Source organism: Oncorhynchus gorbuscha, linkage group LG10 (assembly GCF_021184085.1).
Source record: "Oncorhynchus gorbuscha isolate QuinsamMale2020 ecotype Even-year linkage group LG10, OgorEven_v1.0, whole genome shotgun sequence".
Taxonomy (NCBI): domain Eukaryota; kingdom Metazoa; phylum Chordata; class Actinopteri; order Salmoniformes; family Salmonidae; genus Oncorhynchus; species Oncorhynchus gorbuscha.
The window spans coordinates 64367251-64388514 of NC_060182.1; the positions used below are offsets into that span (position 1 = coordinate 64367251).

At 43.6% G+C, this 21264-nt stretch overlaps 1 protein-coding gene across 4 annotated transcripts in view; it reads left to right on the forward strand.

The window, feature by feature from the left end:
* LOC124046346 (rho guanine nucleotide exchange factor 10-like) overlaps positions 1 to 21264 on the forward strand; it is a 101192-nt gene that overhangs the window by 26513 nt on the left and 53415 nt on the right. Inside the window, exons 9-22 of one of the 4 annotated variants that reach the window (XM_046366624.1) lie at positions 395 to 511; positions 1260 to 1371; positions 1574 to 1764; positions 1873 to 2052; positions 2526 to 2642; positions 2845 to 2937; positions 3291 to 3461; positions 5506 to 5651; positions 6111 to 6289; positions 12176 to 12291; positions 14333 to 14460; positions 19722 to 19825; positions 20330 to 20451; positions 20637 to 20723. In XM_046366624.1, coding sequence (XP_046222580.1) covers positions 395 to 511; positions 1260 to 1371; positions 1574 to 1764; positions 1873 to 2052; positions 2526 to 2642; positions 2845 to 2937; positions 3291 to 3461; positions 5506 to 5651; positions 6111 to 6289; positions 12176 to 12291; positions 14333 to 14460; positions 19722 to 19825; positions 20330 to 20451; positions 20637 to 20723 — 1863 coding nt within the window. The remainder of the gene's footprint in view (positions 1 to 394; positions 512 to 1259; positions 1372 to 1573; positions 1765 to 1872; positions 2053 to 2525; positions 2643 to 2844; positions 2938 to 3290; positions 3462 to 5505; positions 5652 to 6110; positions 6290 to 12175; positions 12292 to 14332; positions 14461 to 19721; positions 19826 to 20329; positions 20452 to 20636; positions 20724 to 21264) is intronic. The other 3 variants (XM_046366626.1, XM_046366627.1, XM_046366628.1) reach the window with 3 other exon arrangements.

Genomic DNA, 21264 nt, shown 5'->3' on the forward strand with positions numbered 1-21264 from the left:
CAAATGATTACTACTTGAGCTAATGTAAATACACTGTGGGCTTATTCTTGCCTTCTGGCTGCACATGTTATTACTATGTTCCTGATAATATACAGTTCATTTGTGTATTTGGTTTGAAGTGAATGGCCCGCTTGTTTTTTCAGCCCAGAGGTCTTGCCAGGGAAACCCCACGGTTATTACTCAGCTGGCTGCATAAACTGACTGCTTGGCTTCTTTAGGAGAAATAGGCCCTGTTAAGATGAGTATCCGGGGTGGTAGACGAAATAGGAGTAAGGAGGCGAGGCCTAGGCTGAGGTGAGAGTGGGCGGGTTGGCGTGAGGGCATGATCTTCTCTGGCTGAGCACCTTCAAAGGAACGGTCTGGTAACGCTTCAAATTGCTCTGCTTTCGTTTAGCTTTCTCAAGATCTGACACGCTTGAAAGAACACTATGAGAAAAAGATGAAAGATCTTATGGCAAATACAGTGGGAGCGGTAGTGCTGCAGCAGATTAAACAGGAACACGAGCAGAAGGTAAATGCAATCGTACTGGTCGGTGTGTGTCGTCACCCTGCCCTCCGCTAGACAAGGGTTAGGGTTCAAGCCTCCTCGGCATCCGTAACACCGACCTCCCTCACTGTGTCTCTCACCGACTGACTCCGAACTGGTTTCTCTTCACCCTGCTCTTATGTCTGGTGGTGGGTTTGTGTCTACTGCATCGCCCTGTGCCTCTAACTGTGTGGATGTTGTGGCAACTATGCATCCCCTTTAGTGACATGCCTTTAGTTCTACAGCAGACTGAGACACCAGTGCAGCTGAGTTGTGTGTAGGCCTAGACAGGAGGTGCGTACTTGGTCATCTCCGTCCACTCATTAGCTAATGATAATACAGAACACTGTGAAACCAATCTATCAAGAAAGTTAGTTCTACTCCAAATGTATATTTTTCAGCAGACAGTGGCGGTCTAGTAGATCTTCTTTGACCCTAACCTAGCTAATCAACGTGCCTCTAGCCTACTCACATTCCCTATTTAGAGTGAAGTACTTGTCTCTTCATGCCCGTAAGCATTTGTGAGAATCCTTTAGTTCAGATTGACTCAGTTCAGCTGCTGTCACAGTTGCTGTCTTGCTCTGGTCCACCCAGTTATCCAAAAGATCCTGTTCCTGTATTTACATGATCTGCCCTCTTCCCTTTTTTTCTCCTAACACGGCTCCTCCCTTAAAGCTTCAGTATCATGTTGACTGTGATGGTGGGCTATTTACTGTTGTCGATGTACCTGAAGATGCAGAAGCTGGTGAAGGCAGCTAGAGACGGGACCAAAGAGGGCCTGGAGAAGACCAAAGCAGTGGTGAAAAGGGGACGGTCGTTCATCAAGACCAAAACCCACTGTCATGGTAAGAGTAAGAGCAGAACATGGACTTTGGTCCTTTTTTTGTGCACGTTAGTCAGTTAGTTACACTAGTGTATCTGGGATCTGTGATGAATTGGAAGCACTTAAGATTGTAAAGGGGAATTCATCCACTAGCTATGTGTAGTGACCTCCTGGGTGATGCTGATCTGATTTTGAGTTGACCAGGTCTCTCCTGTGTGTCTCAGAGAGGAAGTCGACCTGTTTTGAGGGTGAGGAGTCGGAGCTCTTCATCGAGGTGGAATGCTTCAACATGGAGCCAGTGCTCAGTCCCGTCCCTGAGGGGCTCTCACAACAACAGGTGGTGAGGAGGTGTATACTGGGCTCCATATTAGAGAGTGAAAAGACCTATCTGGATGCACTGAAGCGGATTTTAGAGGCAAGTTCATTTCACTTGATACATTTCATATAACTTTATAGTGATTTCTTCAAGGGAAAGAGTTCCCACCACCCACTTCCTCATCATCCTTATCCTCTCTCTTATTAGCAATATGAAAAGCCACTTTCAGAGATTGAGCCCAGGTTGCTAAGCGACAGGAAGCTCAAGATGACGTTCTACCGTATTCGGGAGATTCTCCAGTGCCACGCCCTGTTCCAGATCGCCCTGGCATGCCGCGTGGCCGAGTGGGACAGTCTGGAAATGATTGGGGACGTCTTTGTTGCCTCGGTGGGTTGGTGGGCAAGTGAATCCTGTGCTGCGGGACATAGGAAGGATTGCATTCCTAATATTCTACTTTTAAAAATTAAAGGCTGGAAGAGTATTTAAGTGGTCAATTGGTCAAAACTAGTGGGACAGAAAAGATCCTGCGCTCAAATCATGTCCTGCACTGGGCTTCACCATTTAGCATAACACTGACTGAAGCTAAAATGCAAGTTACCCATTACTCAGTGTTTTTACAAATTGCCTCATTGTAAAGGAATTAGTCCCATGCTTACACACACACACACACAGACACTGCACATACACACAGCTGCGCTCGGTTCTTGGAGGAAGTGCTCCACCCTGATGTCTCTAGCTAACAGTTTATTTTGGCCCAGGACCCAGGATGATTCCATTCCTGACTATGATTGTGTTGGACTATGAGGTGTTGATTGCTTGCTCTCTCCCCCTCTCTCTCTCTTTACATATCTGGTTCCCAGTTCTCCAAGTCCATGGTGCTGGACGCCTACTGTGAGTTTGTGAACAACTTCAGCACGGCCATGGCGGTGGTCAGGAAGACGTGTGCCTCCAAACCCAGCTTCCTGGACTTCCTCAAGGTCAGTCAGAGAGCAGCACTGTTGTTCAAAAAAAAAAAAAATGCTCCTGTGAAAATACAGCTGTGCAGAATATGCATCTCTGGCTCTACCCTTAACATAGGAACGGGGGTCGATTTCAGACTGAACTAAAATAGTTTGTGGTTGCGTATTGGATTGTCAGTGCATCAATCAGTAATCATTGATTGTCCTTTTTTCTCCACAGCATCGTCAGGATACCAGCAGTGACCGGGTCACTCTCTATGGACTCATGATGAAGCCTATCCAGAGATTCCCTCAGTTCATTCTGCTGCTGCAGGTATCGATTTCACTCTAGCGTCCACACTGCCCTCAGAAAAATATTACATTGATTCACCAGCAGAGGGGGCCGCGTACTCACTAACCAAAGACCTGCGTTGTTAAAAATGCACTACACTGGTGTGCGTACTCTTGGGAAAGTATTTCTGCTTCTGGTCTCCAGGCAATTCACATTTTTATCCTCACTCCATAATTGTTATGACTGAGGATAACCTTTTTTTAAGACAGCCCCGATGGTTGTCTGAAGGAATCTGAATAGTTTTCAACCAATGCTATGCCGCTGTGGAGAAGCTCTGGGTGTGATCGGTGCTATGTAATGCTCTGAATGTGTCATCTCTCCACGCTTTATGGCAGGACATGCTGAGAAACACCCCAGTAGGCCACAGTGACAGGCTACACCTACAGATGGCCCTGACAGAGCTGGAAACCCTGGCTGAGAAGCTCAACGAGAAGAAGCGGGACGCTGACCAGCGCTGCGAGATCAGACACATAGCCAAGGCCATGAACGAACGCTACCTCAACAAGGTAAACGCACACCGTTTGATCATGTTCAGACCATAAAGTCTCAGTGCATGTCCTCGATAGCTTGATGATTTGTGTTTTTAAACAGATTTAGTTTATTACAATGTACGTGGGGTGTTAGTAAAGTCAAGGCCTCGATCTATCCACAAATCTGATACACGGTTGAAGTCTACATACACCGTAGCCAAATGCATTTCAATTCCGTTTTTTCACAATTTCTGACATATAATCCAAGTAACAATTCCCTGTTTTAGGTCAGTTAGGATCATCACTTTATTTTAAGAATGTGACATTTCATAAATAGTAGAGAGTGATTTATTTCATCACATTCCCAGTGGGTCAGAAGTTTACATACACTCAACTAGTATTTTGTAGCATTGCCTTGAAATTGTTTAACAAACGTTTCAGGTAGCCTTCCACAAGCTTCCCATAATAAGTTGGGTGAATTTCGGCCCATTCCTCCTGACAGAGCTGGTGTAACTGAGTCAGGTTTGTAGGCCTCATTGCTCGCACACTTTCAGTTCTGCCTCACAAATTTTCTATAGGATTGAGATCAGGGCTTTGTGATGGCCACTCCAATAACTTGACTTTGTTGTCCTTAAGCCATTTTGCCACAACTTTGGAAGTATGCTTGGGGTCATTGTCCATTTGGAAGACCCATTTGCGATCAAGCTTTAACTTCCTGATGTCTTGAGATGTTGCTTCAACATTTTTCCTCCCTCATGATGCCATCTATTTTGTGAAGTGCACCAGTCTCTCCTGCAGCAAAGAACCCCAACAACATGATGCTGCCACCCCCGTGCTATACGATTGGGATGGTGTTTTTCGGCTTGCAAGCTTCCCCCTTTTTCTTCCAAACATAATGATGGTCATTATGGCCAAACAGTTCTATTTTTGTTTCGTCAGACCAGAGGACTTTTCTCCAAAAAGTATGATCTTTGTCCCCATGTGCAGTTGCAAAAAAAAGCGTGTCTCCTTCTTGAGCGGTATGACGGCTGTGTGGTCCCATGGTGTTTATACTTGCGTACTATTGTTTGTACAGATGAACATGGTGCCTTCAGGTGTTTGGAAATTGCTTTCAAGGATGAACCAGACTTGTGGAGGTCTACAATTATTTTTCTGAGGTCTTGGCTGATTTCTTTAGATTTTCCCATGATGTCAAGCAAAGAGGCACTGAGTTTGAAGGTAGGCCTTGACATACATCCACAGGTACACCTCCAATTGACTCAAATGATGTCAATTAGCCTATCAGAAGCTTCTAAAGCAATGACATAATTTTCTGGAATTTTCCAAACTGTTTAAAGGCACAGTCAACTTAGTGTATGTAAACTTCTGACTCACTGGAGTTGTGATACTGTGAATTATAAGTGAAATAATCTGTCTGGAAACAATTGTTGGAAAAAATTACTCGTGTCATGCACAAAGTAGATGTCCTAACCGACTTGCCAAAACTATAGTTTGTTAACAAGAAATGTGTGGAGTTGGTTGAAAAACGAGTTTTAATGACTCCAACCTAAGTGTATGTAAACTTCCGACTTCAACTGTGTATGTATATATATATATATATATATATATATATATATATATATATATATATATATATATATATATATATATATATATATATATATAAAATTGCTCAGTGCCTGATTACGGAGGAAGGTATAAAATCAGTATTCCCTACTGTCTAATTATTTGTCTGCCCACAAGAGCTAACAGCCACTGCATGGCATCTATATTTATGGAGGTGTGTATGCTGCAAAGTGCATTTACTGTGTCTAAATGCACACTTGTCTGTAAACTGGATGTGCTTAAAATAGTATGTGTATATTCTACTTTAACTAAATATACATGTCACCGTTGACAAGGACCACTCTTAAAAGTTCTACTGAGATCTAACATGTCTTCCCTGCAAAATCTTGAGAATGTATTTATAAATCATGGGTAATACCATGCATTTACAATAAATCATAAATTCACCTTGGAAGATTGTCAAATCCATTGTAGCTGACCTCTGACCACTGCGTCTCCCTTCGTCACCCACCAGCTCCTGAGCAACGACAGCCGTTACCTGATTCGCTCAGACGACATGGTGGAGACAGTCTACAACGACCGCGGTGAGGTCATCAAGACCAAGGAGCGACGCCTTTTTCTTCTCAACGACGTGCTCATGTGTGCCACGCCCAACGTCCGGTAAGACCCAACGCACAAAATACGGTAACCACCTTGGCCAGGGTTTATATCCCCAGACAGAGCACCCTTTCTGGGTATGATTCTGATCAGCTCCCTATGGTGGAGGGAGTGCCCTGTAATTACACTACTGACTACTGTATGTCCATAGAACACTTCACCACACTGGCCACTGGCTCTGGCAGGAAGATATTTGAGCTATAAGAAATAGTCATAGCTTTAATACAGCATACCATATGCCTGGCAATGTTTCAATAATTTAGCCTACCTTTTGATTGAATTGTCGCTTATTTATTGATTCTATACTTTAGTTTACCCTGGCTGTGTTTACACCAACTCATACAGGAGTGATGAAGACACTCTTGATCAAGTTGAATCTTGATTGAGGAAACTTTTATTAATCACTGTGAAGAAAAGCAGTAATCCTCAGCCTACTTCACCGTTTCCTCTTCCTCTATCCAGGTGCAGTGTGGATGGTAGTGGCAACGTCCCCCTGGGCCAGAAGTTCCTGCTGAAGTGGAGTGTCCCTCTGAGCTTTGTGGATGTGGTAGAGTTTGGTTCCAGTGAGGACATGGGCGACAACAGCCGCTTCACCCCCCATCCCCACTCTGGAGAGAAGGTGGTCGTCAACGCCAAGCCAAGTACGTCCCACTCACAGTCACAGGGGTCTTTCTGGGTCCCGATTTCTATCGTAATGGGTGAAATTAAACAAGATATATGATGTGTGGTTTGGGGTTGTACAGAGTGCCCCAAAGGCCCGGAACCCTGATATTTGATTAGCTATTAGCGTGGCGTTCTGGACTGGAGGTCTGAAACTCTGGCTTTTCCATTCCATGATGCAATCATTCCTTTATGACCACATAACAAATCCTAAAGAGGGGAATATGAGGTCTTATATTGAAATACCATGCCATTACTGTGCACAGTGGCTGTATATTGCATATACAGTACAGGGAGCAATAACTTGTTTTCTGTTGTGTGTCAAATCAATACCATTTCCTCTTACTGCTAATGTTACTTCAACACCGCCTTTTGAAATATTGATGCGTTCTAGATGATTACTGTAATTATCTAGCAGCCTGCTTCGCCAGCTCTCAGTGGGCTCAGATCAACACTACAGGCACTACATGACCCACTTATTTTACTAACCAATCATGGGTGGGGTGGGGAGGGGGGGGCTTTCTATCTCGGATTACAGTGTTGCAGCAACCTACTCAATAACACAGAGCCAAGTTGCTTATAATAATAGATTCAGTTCAGACATCATCGACAAAGCCATCATCTTCTGTATGCCAGGCTTTCCCTCTGGAACCAATGAGCGACGTTTAAAAATGGTGCGCGTCCTTGGAGAGTCTATAAGAAGCCAACTCCACTCTGCACCGTCTGCAGGGTCAGTGACTTCACTCTTTCCACTGGGTTTCCCCCCGGTCTGCTCTGGCAAGCTGTCCAGCCCGGCCGTTTCTTTAAACTCCTTATTGGAAACCATGCAACCATCATAACCAGACTGTATGATTTGTGGTCCTAGCCATGCCGTTGCTGTTTTTAGTCCAGAATATTCACCCTGACTCCTGACTACCAACCAGGTATGGCTTATGTGGAATGTAATGGTGTGCTTTTCATTTAGCTAGTGTTGTGTTCAGGTGGTGACAGCTGCTACACCCACTGGGGAAGGCAGGGAGGATGTTATGCACAGCAGGTTGGTGGCACCTTAATTGGGGAGGACGGGTTTGTGGTAATGGTTGGACCGGGAATGGGTGGCATGGTATCAAATATATCAAAACCAAGGTTTCCATTCCATTTACGCCGTTCCAGCCATTATGATGAGCCGTCCTCCCCTCATTAGCCTCCACTAATGCTGTGGAGTAACTGCTTTATCGTATGCTAGTCATAGGTGTGGTTTTCTGTGCTTGGCAGGATGTGGCTGAGCAGACATTATCACCGTCTTATTCCACCTAGCTCTCCGCTGCCTGCTGCTCTCTGTCCGTCCCATCTGTGGTGCTATAGTGTGATCTACTCTACTCCACTACATTTACATTTAAGTCATTTAGCAGACGCTCTTATCCAGAGCGACTTCATGTGTATAAAGCCGTTGAAACTCCTTCGTGTCCCCTGCCACATCCCTTTGATATATTGACTCTTAGTTGTATTACCAGAGGTATGTTCTACTGTACAATGACGTTTAGCCACTGTGATGTTGGATGACTCTACAGTTTGTTAGTAGCCCTTTTTGACTCGCATGCCTGGAGGAGGATGACGGTCTAAATCAAATCACATTCTATTGGTCACATACACACGGTTAGCAGGTGTTAATGCGAGTGTAGCGAAGTGCTTGTGCTTCTAGTTCTGACGTAATACACACACCTAAAGGGATAGAATGAGAATATGTACATATTAATATGTGGATGCGCAATGGCCGAGCAGCATAGGCAAGCTGCAATAGATGGTACAAGGTACAGTGTATACGTATGAGATGAGTAATGTGGGATATGTTAACATTAGTAAAGTGGCATTATTTAGAGTGCATTGATAGTGACTAGTGATCCATTTATTAAAGTGGTTAGTCATATGAGTCTATGTAGGCAGCAGCCTCTCTGAGTTAGTAATTGCTCTTTAGCAGTCTGATGGCCTTGCGATAGAAGCTGTTTCTCTTTCCCAGCTTTGATGTACCTGTACTGACCTAGCCTTCTGGATGATAGTGGGGTGAACAGGCAGTTGCTCTGGTGGTTGTTGTCCTTGATGATCTTTTTGGCCTTGCTGTGACATCGGGGACTGTAGGTGACTTGGAGGGCAGGTAATTTGCCCACGGTGGTACGTTGTGCAGACCACACCACCGTCTGGAGAGCTTTGCGGTTGAGGATGGTGCAGTTCCCGTACCAGGCGGTGATACAGCCCGAAAGGATGCTCTCGATTTTGTGTATATAAAAGTTTGTCAGGGTTTTAGGTGACAAGACACATTTCATCAGCCTCCTGAGGTAGAAGAGGCGTTGTGCCTTTACCACACTGTCTGTGTGGGTAGACCATTTCCGTCTGTCTGTGATGTGTATGCAGAGGAACTTAAAACGTTCCACCTTCTCCACTACTGTCCCTTCGATGCTGTTTCCTGAAGTCCACGATCATCTCCTTTTGTTTTGTTGACTTTGAGTGAGGTTGCAAATGGATGTAATTGTGCATAAGCGTGTGTTATTTAGGAGTCCATTAGTTATCTACTGTTCTGCTCTCCATCAATATTCTTAAACCACAGGACCCTGGGTAAAGTTGACCATATGGGCCATTCCTTTTTTTTCCACTCATCCTCTTACTCGCTGAAATGCCAGGGGATAAGCAAGCTTTCCTCTCCTCTCTCTCGTTGACTGCCCAACTGCCACTCTGTCCCCTCCTCTCCCAAGCCTCTTAAGGCATGGGCATATTTCCTATCCAAAATAGTTGGGAACAGTTTGCATATATTATGATAATTTTTTTTGTTCGTTTTAGTCTTTGGCAAGGTTTTTTTTGGGCTGTTCATCCACACATTTTTTTCTCGATGCAAGCTCAAGTCGGTAGCTGAAATCTACACCCCTTTGTTGATGATTGGTCAGCAGTAGGGATTCTTCAATTTAGTTTTTGTCATTCAACCAAACATCTTAGTTAGACTGCGTGACTAAGATGTCACTATTAATGACAACTCAAAAATCTTAGATTAATGTTGACGATTTTGAAAAGGTGTATACTGGCTACGGCATCTCAAGATGGACAAACAATACTATTGCTGCTTTTTCTCAGTTTTCAAGCGAAGGTCTTTTTAAGGCAGTACCGGAGCACTGCCAGCTGAACCGAAGCAAGAGGAAGGCTTTACCCACTCACCCACCCGTTATCCCTCCATCTGCCCTCTAGTCTGCCACAGACGGCCTGTCGGGGGCTGAAAACTGCACGGGCAACAGCAGCATCTGGACCGACAGACAGGCAGGCATGTTCCTAGCCAGCTGTCTAGTCCTGACCTAGGTTAGACCTCCAGTAATCAATTGCCCTGAGATGATCCATATGTACTGAATAGCAGTCTGGTTCACTTCAGTAATGTTAGCTAATTGAATTTAACAGAACTAGAATTGAAGACCAAGTATGGTAATTTTCAACTGAAAGAAATGGATCAGGCCATGTCACCCCCCTGATTTCTTCAATACTGATTTAGATTTTCCCCAGTCAGTCCTCTGTCTCTCTGAACTGGCTAAGTGGGAAAACCCTTACACTCAGCCTCTCTCTCGCTCGCTCTCGCTCGCTCTCTCTGTCTCTCACCATATTCCAATATGTTCTGCCAAAGCCACTGGTGACCTGCCTACCAAAGAGGCAATGAAAACACTGTCCAGCATATGATGTCACAGTTCCCTGTGCTCTGCTCTGGATGTCTGTGTGCCTACCACACGTCTGTTGTGCTCCGCTTAGCTAATTGGGACCACCAAGAGCGATGGGTCAGTTAAATTGACAGACTTTCAAACAATAAACCATGGCCCTTTGTTCCTCTGGCTGAGCCTGTCATAGTTCCACATTGTAAGAAGTTGAGAGTCTTGGGGAATATGTGATAAAGCTGTTGGAGGGATCATCCAAAGATCCCGGTTACTTGAAGATGTCACAGGCTCTTCCAAGCTTTGTGAGTGTGCCAGGACCTTCACACAAAGGCCTAATTGAGGAGTTTGGGCCCTCATTGTAATGGCTTAGCCAGTCTCTTCTGCATTTCACTCCTGGTATAATCCATTACTTTATGACCAACCATGATGCTGTGTAGGCCCATGTACCTGTAACACATAGCACAGTAATGGTTGAGGTGGGTGGGCGGCACCAGTCCATTGTCCATTGCACTCACTCTCATTTATATCCTGTATCAGTGCCTATAATAACAACCTTTTCATAAGCATGGAGATGAATCGTGGCCTGTGGAATTCCCATGGATGACAAGCCAAAGAGCAGGACTCTGAAGCTTTTTCAGCGTTTCTGTTCTGACCTGTTTCCAACCACTCAGACTTCATTAAGACAGATGAGGCATGAATATTTGGACACCATTAGACAAGGCAATTATCCCAAATAGAGCAGAAACGCCATCTCATTTTTTACATGCTTCAGAATCTAAGAAATTTTTATTTTTAATCATATACTTGTCTATGCTTTCAACCAAACAAAATATTGTCTGAAAAATTGAAATATTATATCAGTACAACAGTTAAGTGATACAGTCACCTGGATATATTCATATGTGGAATGATGTTTTGGTACATGATGAAGAGCGAGTCCCTGAATTAGCTTCCTGTATGTACATTTTAGTGAAGTGCAAACATGGTAGAAGTTTCTCTGAGGGTCCTCTCTGGACCAGCCCTGGGGAAGACTGGAGCAGTAGCCATGGAGCTGAAACACTAGGGCAGTGTGAAGGGCCATGTAGAGCCCACCATCCTGGCGCCAGAGATTCCCATTCACATGAACCCTTCCCCTCCAAGCTCTAATCTGCTGCCTTATGAGAGTGACAAAATAGAAGTTGAAAAAGTCATATGGTGGAATGATCTTTAAGCTCTTCCCTGCTTACTTGTTAGCTAATAGTCCCATATGCTGCAGTGTAAATTGTATCGTATGATGTCTTGTCGGCAGGCTTGTCTGAAAGACGAGGAGGGTCATCCTCTCTATGCTGGAGGTTTTAATGTGAGCTACACCCTAGAGAGAAGGCTATGTGCTGGCAGAGCCTACAAGAGGCCCCTCGCTCTCTTTCTCTCTCTGATGAGTCAGACTCTCTGTCTGTGTCTCTGTCATTTACAGGCTGAGCGCTGACAAACAAAGCAGTCCGTTGTCCTGAGCTGGACCCACAGAAACAGTAATCACTCACTTCACTTCACTGGCTTGTTGGTTAGGCAAGGCACATCTACAAAGATGCACGCACACACACGTTTATACACACACACACACGTGCGTGGAACAGCAGAGAATAGCTTGGCCCCAGGAAACTGCTGTTAGGTAACAGTACTCAAGTGAAAACATTCACAAAGCACATACACACACTCCGTCACTGTGGTCCTGTGGTTCAGTGCCATTCCAAGTGAGTTTGCTCACATGTCGCAGATCTCTGTGGGAAACAGTTCTGACTTATTGATCTTTGTCTGGCAGTAGGTCTTATTTGACCTCCTGCTTTCAATGCCCAGGAATTTCCTTTGAGCTATTTATGGCTCATATTCTTGGGTCAATGGTTGGAGATGGGCTATGGGTTCAGATTTGTCAATCACAAATTAATATAATAATAATATAATAATATATGCCATTTAGCAGACGCTTTTATCCAAAACGACTTACATACAAAGATCCCGGATCCCGGTTACTTGAAGATGACAACTTACAGTCATGTGTGCATACATATTGGTTCGGGATGTTGACAGCGGCTCTACCAATACAGAAGGTCCAACTTCACTTGGTAATAACATATTTTTTCTGTTGACAGGGATAGTCCTACTCTAGATAAGGCATACATGGGCCCAGGGGAGCTGATAGTTTATTCAACTTCTCATTGTCTCTCTTTCCAGATAAGCTGTACATGGGTCCAGGCCAGCTGTACCAGGACCTGCAGAACCTCATTCACGACCTCAGCCTGGTCAACCAGATCTCCAGCATGATCGGTAGCCTCAAGGGAAACTACCAGGTGAGCATCATTTATCGCTGCTTTAATTTTAAGGCTTGTTTTCTGTGAGTGAAAATACAAGTACAGTGGGGCAAAAAAGTATTTAGTCAGCCACCAATTGTTGCAAGTTCTCCCACTTAAAAAGATGAGAGGCCTGTAATTTTCATCATAGGTACACTTCAACCATAACAGACAATGAGGGAAAAAAAAATCTGAAAATCACATTGTATGATTTTTTAAAATTAATTTATTTGCAAATTATGGTGGAAAATAAGTATTTGGTCACCTACAAACAAGCAAGATTTCTGTCTCTCACAGACCTGTAACTTCTTCTTTAAGAGGCTCCTCTGTCCTCCACTCCTTACCTGTATTAATGGCACCTGTTTGAACTTATCAGTATAAAAGACACCTGTCCACAACCTCAAACAGTCACTCCAAACTCCACTATGGCCAAGACCAAAGAGCTGTCAAAGGACACCAGAAACAAAATTGTAGATCTGCACCAGGTTGGGAAGACTGAATCTGCAATAGGTAAGCAGCTTGGTTTGAAGAAATCAACTGTGGGAGCAATTATTAGGAAATGCAAGACATACAAGACCACTGATAATCTCCCTCGATCTGGGGCTCCACGCAAGATCTCCCCCGTGGGGTCAAAATGATCACAAGAACGGTGAGCAAAAATCCCAGAACCACACAGGGGGACCTAGTGAATGACCTGCAGAGAGCTGGGACCAAAGTAACAAAGCCTACCATCAGTAACACACTATGCTGCCAGGGACTCAAATCCTGCAGTGCCAGACGTGTCCAGGCCCGTCTAAAGTTTGCTAGAGAGCATTTCTGATGATCCAGAAGATGATGGGGAGAATGTCAGATGAAACCAAAATATAACTTTTTGGTAAAAACTCAAAGAACACCATACCTACTGTGAAGCATGGGGTTGAAACATCATGCTTTGGGGCTGTTTTTCTGCAAAGGGACCAGGACGACTGATCCGTATAAAGGAAAGAATGAATTGGGCCATGTATCATGAGATTTTGAGTGAAAACCTCCCATTAGCAAGGGCATTGAAGATGAAACGTGGCTCCGTCTTTCAGCATGACAATGATGCCAAACACACCGCCCGGGCAACGAAGGAGTGGCTTTGTAAGAAGCATTTCAAGGTCCTGGAGTGGCCTAGCCAGTCTCCAGATCTCAACCCCATAGAAAATCTTTATAGGGAGTTGAAAGTCTGTTGCCCAGCAACAGCCCCAAAACATCACTGCTCTAGAGGAGATCTGCATGGAGGAATGGGCCAAAATACCAGTAACAGTGTGAAAACCTTGTGAAGACTTGAAAACATTTGACCTCTGTCATTGCCAACAAAGGGTATATAACAAAGTATTGGGAAACTTTTGTTATTGACCAAATACTTATTTTCCACCATAATTTACAAATAAATTCATTAAAAATTTTACAATGTGATTTTTCTGGATTTTTTCCCTCATTTTGTCTGTCATAGTTGAAGTGTACCTATGATGAAAATTATAGGCCTCATCTTTTTAAGTGGGAGAACTTGCACAATTGGTGGCTGACTAAGTACTTTTTTTGCCCCAGTGTATATTATTTGACTGTGTGTAAATATGTCCCTGAGGTTTTGATGTGTCATGTCAAGCTGTGGCCCCAGCTGACAGAGCGAGAGAGAGGGCCCTGACAAACACTAGTCTGGTGTACAGTAATTTGCCCAGACAGCGCTGTGTGGTGCTGGATTGTGAGACTTAACTAGCCAGTGTTTGTCTATCTGAGTCCTGTCAGAGACAGAGGGTATAGTGCTGGGGGAGCAGAGAACAGGCCAGAGACACACAGAGAGACATGTGTTTCACACACACAACACAGAGGGGGGGGGGTTTGTGGTCAATTTGTAAGAGCTGGTGTGTGGAGTCAATCTCTGCTCGCCCAATGGCATGATTTTAAAACTAGATCTATTACTGTTTTCATCTGACATTATGGACAATGTTATAAGCAGTGTCTTGTGGTAATACTTTCTGACTCTCTTTTTTTCTCCCTTCATCCCTCTCTCTTGTAGAACGTTAACCCTACGGTGGCCCATGACTGGGTGTCGGGTCTGCAGCGTCTCATTCTGAAGAAGGAGGAGGAGATCCGGGCTGCAGATCGCTGTAGGATCCAGCTGCAGCTGCCTGGCAAACAGGACAAGTCAGTGTCTCACCCACATCACTCTCTCTCTCACACACTAGGTCAGGGCCCTATGTCCTCACTCCCTCAATGTCCCCTCTCACCATCCAGGAATTGGGAACATTCCGGTGGATAAACAACTTGAGTTTTGTTCTAATCTGATCTCAGGGGTATGATTTGGGTCTGTTCAAGCTCTTTGCTCTCTGCTGTGGATCAGTGTGTCTCTCACCTCAGAGAAGACGGTGCCGCTGTTTCATCCACTCATTACTATATGAGAGTATTCCCTCCACATGGTCCTTCCATGGCCCACTGGCACCTTGATCTTGTTGACTCTCACTCTGCCTGCCGTTTTTAACTGGTCAAATGACCTCTTACTCCTGGGCATTGCGTTTTGAGACACTGCTGTCATTCCTCTCTGATCCTTCCATCTAAAAAACACCACATTCCAGAGAGAGATGGAGTGAGAGAGTGTAAGGCAAGATGCATGCCAGAGAGATCCTCCCTGGGGATTTGTTATTTACGTTAGCTGTTATAAACACCGTTGGCTTCCATTACCTCACATCTCTGTCTGTCTGCTGTCTCTAAGGCCCTTTTCACACGACGACAGACTCTCTAGAGGTTTTGAGAGAATACCCTCTCGACTTTTTTAATGTAGCAAGTTCGCAAATCCACGTCTCCAGCGCAGTCTCCAGAGATAGCGCACGACGATCGCCCGACAATTGCCCCCCTCCGAGCAGGGCAGTGTGATCAGAATTGTCTCGTCCAGCCCAACACTCCTGCAATATATAAATTGTAATAGCAGAGTAATGATTTTCAAACAACTGAAATGTAGATATTTACCGCTTAAAAATGTTATTTTACATTCTGGGCATTTTTTCCCCCCCAGTCCCATATTAAATGCAACAAAGTGCTTATGTAAAACTGTCACAAACTTATTCCAGTGTCTGCCTGCCAGCTGAAAATCTGTGTAGAAATACTTGCCCATCTTTCCGAAGCATGTATAGTCTACTGTAGCTACTGACGTTTCTGGCGTGATTCAGAAATTAGGGAGAGAAATGTTTAATTAGAGAACAATATATTAACTTTTTCAAGTCTAGTTAAGGATACTATAGTTATCAGGTTTCACATTGAATTTATTAACTACGAAAAGTAAGACTTGTTTTTATCTTTATTCTGGTGCCGCTCTACACACACAATCTTGTTAGCAAACTAGCTAGCTCTGGTCTGGCTCAAACTGAAATGGAACTGAGAGTCATGGTCAAGGGCTAGCTCTGGTCCAAAGTTAGTCAAGCCAACTCTTTGAAGTACAAAAACATTCAAAGTTCCTTCATAGAAGCCGCTCCTGTGTAGGTATAATTCTGTGGGCCTAATTCAGATAATGTATGTCATAACAAGATGCTCAGTGCTTCATGCCCAGCTCTTTCCACACCCGCAATATTTCAGTCGCACCCAACACTACACTGTAGGGGCGGCAGGTAGCCTAGCGGTTAGGAGCTTTGGGCCAGTAACCGGTTGAATGTGTTCAGTTGTGCAGCTGACTAGGTATCCCCTTAGTCTTGTCTGTCCAATGCATGTACATAGCTTGCCCGTTCCATAGAAAGCTGCTCTATCCATTGGTCAAGTAATTTAATGTCAAGCTAAATGTACCAAAAAATGTATTTCAGAAGTTTAAAAAGGAACTATCTAAACCGTTAATTTTTTGGGGTTTCGAACCGGCTCAGAAGTTTTGTTTGCTGGTCGGAACGGGGGGAGGGTCCTTTACACAGAAAAAGAGACAGCAACTACGATTGGACAATATAACTAATAACAGGGCTGAGCTTGCTTTATGCAGAGTTGTATCATGTTGGCCATTGCATTTGTAATTAAAAAGTTATTCACACATTATGTCATCACTTGTGTTGTTTGATTAATTCCAGTCAATAATTTTGGATGTAATAGACCTAGGTAGACCCCCAAAATTGAATATAAACCAAATTTGATTACATTCATATTTTCTCAGAACACAAATAAAGGGGCCTATATTAGGCTATAAATACATATCTTAGGCTATAAATACATATCTTAGGCTATAAATACATATCTTAGGCTATAAATACATATCTTAGGCTATAAATACATATCTTAGGCTATAAATACATATCTTAGGCTATAAATACATATCTTAGGCTATAAATACATATCTTAGGCTATAAATACATATCTTAGGCTATAAATACATATCTTAGGCTATAAATACATATCTTAGGCTATAAATACATATCTTAGGCTATAAATACATATCTTAGGCTATAAATACATATCTTAGGCTATAAATACATATCTTAGGCTATAAATACATATCTTAGGCTATAAATACATATCTTAGGCTATAAATACATGACGTTACCGCTTCATTTCCCCTGATCAGGCCCAGATGGGATCAGAAAGGATCTAAGCTACCTGTAGCTGTGGCTGTTATAGGCTGCAGTTAATCAGACTGAAGCACAGATTCCGTGTGCACGAGTTGACAAATCACGAAGCAATTCAATGTGTACATTTTTTGGGGTGGCGTGTATGGGCTTCCATATGAAACAGCTCGTCGCTTGTCGCAACTCCCCATACAGTCGGAAGTTTACATACACTTAGGTTGGAGTCATTAATACTTGTTTTTCAATCACTCCACAGATTTCTTGTTAACAAACTATAGTTTTGGCAAGTTGGTTAGGACATCTACTTTGTGCATGACACGAGTAATTTTTTCCAACAATTGTTTACAGACAGATTATTTCACTTATAATTCACTGTATCACAATTCCAGTGGGTCAGAAGTTTACATACACTATGTTGACTGTGCCTTTTTAAACAGCTTGAAAAATTCCAGAAAATTTATGTTACGGCTTTAGAAGCTTCTGATAGGCTAATTGACATCATTTGAGTCAATTGGAGGTGTACCTGTGGATGTATGTCAAGGCCTACCTTCAAACTCAGTGCCTCTTTGCTTGACATTATGGGAAAATCCAAAGAAATCAGCCAAGACTTCAGGGAAAATGATTGTAGACCTCCACAAGTCTGGTTCATCCTTGGGAGCAATTTCCAAATGCCTGAAGGTACCACGTTAATCTGTACAAACAATAGTACGCAAGTATAAACCCCATGGGACTACGCAGCCGTTATACCGCTCAGGAAGGAGATGCGTTTTGTCTAATAGAGATGAACATACTTTGGTGCGAAAAGTGCAAATCAATCCCAGAACAACAGCAAAGGACCTTGTGAAGATTCTGGAGGAAACCGGTACAAAAGTATCTATATCCACAGTAAAACGAGTCCTATATCGACATAACCAATTTGTAAGTCGCTCTGGATAAGAGCGTTTGCTAAATGACTTAAATGTAAATGTAAATAACCTGAAATGGCGCTCAGCAAGGAAGAAAACACTGTTCCAGAGTACAATTTGCAACTGCACATGGGGACGAAGATCATACTTTTTGGAGAAATGTCCTCTGGTCTGCTGAAACAAATAATGACCATGACATATTGACCATTGTTATGTTTGGAGGAAAAAGGAGGCTTGCAAGCTGAAGAACACCAACCCAACCGTGAATCACGGGGGTGGCAGCATCATGTTGTGGGGGTGCTTTGCTGCAGGAGGGACAGGTGCACTTCACAAAATAGATGACATCATGAGGGAGGAAAATTATGTGGATATATTGAAGCAACATCTCAAGACATCAGTCAGGAAGTTAAATGTTTGGTTGCAAATGGGTCTTCCAGATGGACAATGACCCCAAGCATACTTCCAAAGGTGTGGCAAAATGGCTTAAGCACAACTAAGTCAAGGTATTGGAGTGACCATCACAAAGTCCTGACCTCAATCCTATAGAACATTTGTGGGCAGAACTGCAAAAGCGTGTACGAGCAAGGAGGCCTATAAACCTGACGCAGTTACACCAGCTCTGTCAGGAGGAATGGGCCAAAATTCACCCAATTTATTGTGGGAAGGCTAACCAAAACATTTGCCCCATGTTAAACCATTTCAAGGCAATGCTACCAAATACTCATTGAGTGTTTGTGAACTTCTGACCCACGGAATGTGATGAAAGTAATAAAAGTTTAAATAAATCATTCTCTCCTTTTATTCTGACATTTCACATTCTTAAAATAAAGTGGTGATCCTAAGACGGGACATTTTTACTAGGATTTACATGTCAGGAATTCTGAAAAACTGAGTTTAAATGTATTTGGCTAAGGTGTATGTAAACTTCCGACTTCAACTGTATATTATACCCACATTTTCAGACGCAATTAGCTTTGACCACATGTAGTCCAAATTATTTGATATTTATAAAAATGAAGCCTGATGAAGTAATGTTTTAAGTCAGCTAGCCCTACTGTACTTTTTATACTTGTATGAGAGGGATTGTAGGCCTAATTTTTTTATTTTTGATAGGCTAACGTTACTTGAGGAAGACCGGCTGTTTGCAACTCTGCTCTTGAAGATCAAATGTAATGAGTATAGCCTTCAGACGAGAAAATAAACCCTTTGATTTTCTGCACGTCCGTGTGTATTGTTGCGTTATTCAAGAGTGTGATGTGGTTTGGTTCCATTTTTCAATCGTGTAATATGGTTAAGATGAAAAGTCGCGTGCATAGTTGAGGCATGCTGGCTAGTGCCTGTACTGGGATATTTTATAGAGATCTTTACGGTAAATGTCCGTTGCCTAGCGCCAAACCCACATGACGTTCCTTTGTGGATGTGAATTTAAAAGTTCATGTACATATTATATCAATTGAAATGTCAGTGAGCTGTCTCCAACTTTTGTCAATGAGAAAAGCCCCTAACGAGTGCAGCATCACATGTCCTTTCAAGCTGTTAGAGTCACACAGATCCCCCTCGCCAGACAGCAAGCCACGACACCCACCATCTCTGATTTGTTCTATAGTTAGAAACGGATAAGATAAGCATTCTGGGAAAAATTATTTTTTTGAAATAGAATATTCTATAATTATAGTACCAAAAATCTGATTTGGACCAAACTCATGGGCACGCCAGCCCCCCCCCCCCTCATTAAAGTTGTTGGGTTTATGTCCCATCTCACATCCTGATATTACGAGGTTCTGACCACTAGATTGTGCTGTTCCTGCTATTAGCTGATTATTAAAAAATTAATTAAGTGAATGTCGTGATGCAGAACCGTTAATACACTCCAGGATTCTATCTCTATGCAATGGACTATGTAATGGATACTGTCACTGTCTCAACACTGCTGTCTGTCATTTATCTCTTCTCTCTCTCTCCCTCTTAGCAGGTCTGGCAGGGCCACATACTTTTCTGCTGTGTTCAATACCTTCTCTCCAGCCATCAAACAGTCCTGGATCAGTAACCTGCAGATGGCCAAGCTGGCTCTGGGTATGTCTTAGTCTGGCCTCAGTCACAATCACAGACCCAATGCTCTGTCTGTCTGTGTTGGGATATTTTGTGTTCCCTATTGCTTCTCCCCACTGCCTCTTGTCACTTTGTAGTTCCATAGAGGACTGTAGTGAGTGTATGCAGCGGGGACAGCCTCTCTCTGCCTCACTGCCCTTTTCCACTTGTGATTATTTTAAACTGTCACTGGCTTCGTGGCTCATTTCCAAACTCAAGGTTTAGTTGCATAGCAATGGGTATTTAAAAATCAGTGTTTACCAAGAAAATATCATGAGTTGAAATTCACTTTTTTCCAGCCCTGGCTCATTGGACTGTAAAATGGACTGTATAAAGTTATAACTTCTGAATCTGGTGTTCAGATTATGGCATTGGGTGTTACGTAACATATTTGGAAATGTAATATTTCACGGTTTGAATTTAGGATCACTGCTCCACAGTGGAGATAGTGTACCTGTTTGAAATGAAATTATGTGTGTGTGTTAACAGAGGAGGACAATCTGCAGGGCTGGTTCTTTGCGGAGGATGATGGTAACCAGATCAAGAAGCAGAAACATCCTCTCCTGCTCAGGCAGATGCCTGTGGTCATGTCCAAACTACAGGATTTCAAGGTGGGCATCACCTCCCCCATACCACCTCTGTCAGCCATGGGCAGGGTCAATGGCTCCATCTAAAGATGACCTATCCCTTGACCGCATCAATCATTTGTTACAATGCCATGTAGGAAACTAGTACAATCTACGTACACCACTCTTCACTTTACATGTGTAAGTCTGTTTCTCTTTATCTCTGTCAGGTAGAGTGTGCGGTCCATAACCCCGAGCCCCACATCAACATAGGGAGCACAGCAGACACACCTGCACTCGGACACGGCTGTGTGTGGGTGAGTAAGACACCTGGCTTTCTGTCATTTGATGGCACTTTACTTGAACCATTTACATCATTTCATTACATTTAAGTCATTTAGCAGACGCTCTTATCCAGAGCGACTTACAAATTGGTGCATTCACCTTATGACATGAGAGGGATTACTTATCCTATCCTAGGTATTCCTTAAAGAGGTGGGGTTTCAGGTGGGGTTTCAGGTGTCTCCGGAAGGTGGTGATTGACTCCACTGTCCTGGCGTCGTGAGGGAGTTTGTTCCACCATTGGGGGGCCAGAGCAGCGAACAGTTTTGACTGGGCTGAGCGGGAGCTGTACTTCCTCAGTAGTAGGGAGGCGAGCAGGCCAGAGGTGGATGAACGCAGTGCCCTTGTTTGGGTGTAGGGCCTGATCAGAGCCTGGAGGTACTGAGGTGCCGTTCCCCTCACAGCTCCGTAGGCAAGCACCATGGTCTTGTAGCGGATGTGAGCTTCAACTGGAAGCCAGTGGAGAGAACGGAGGAGCGGGGTGACGTGAGAGAACTTGGGAAGGTTGAACACCAG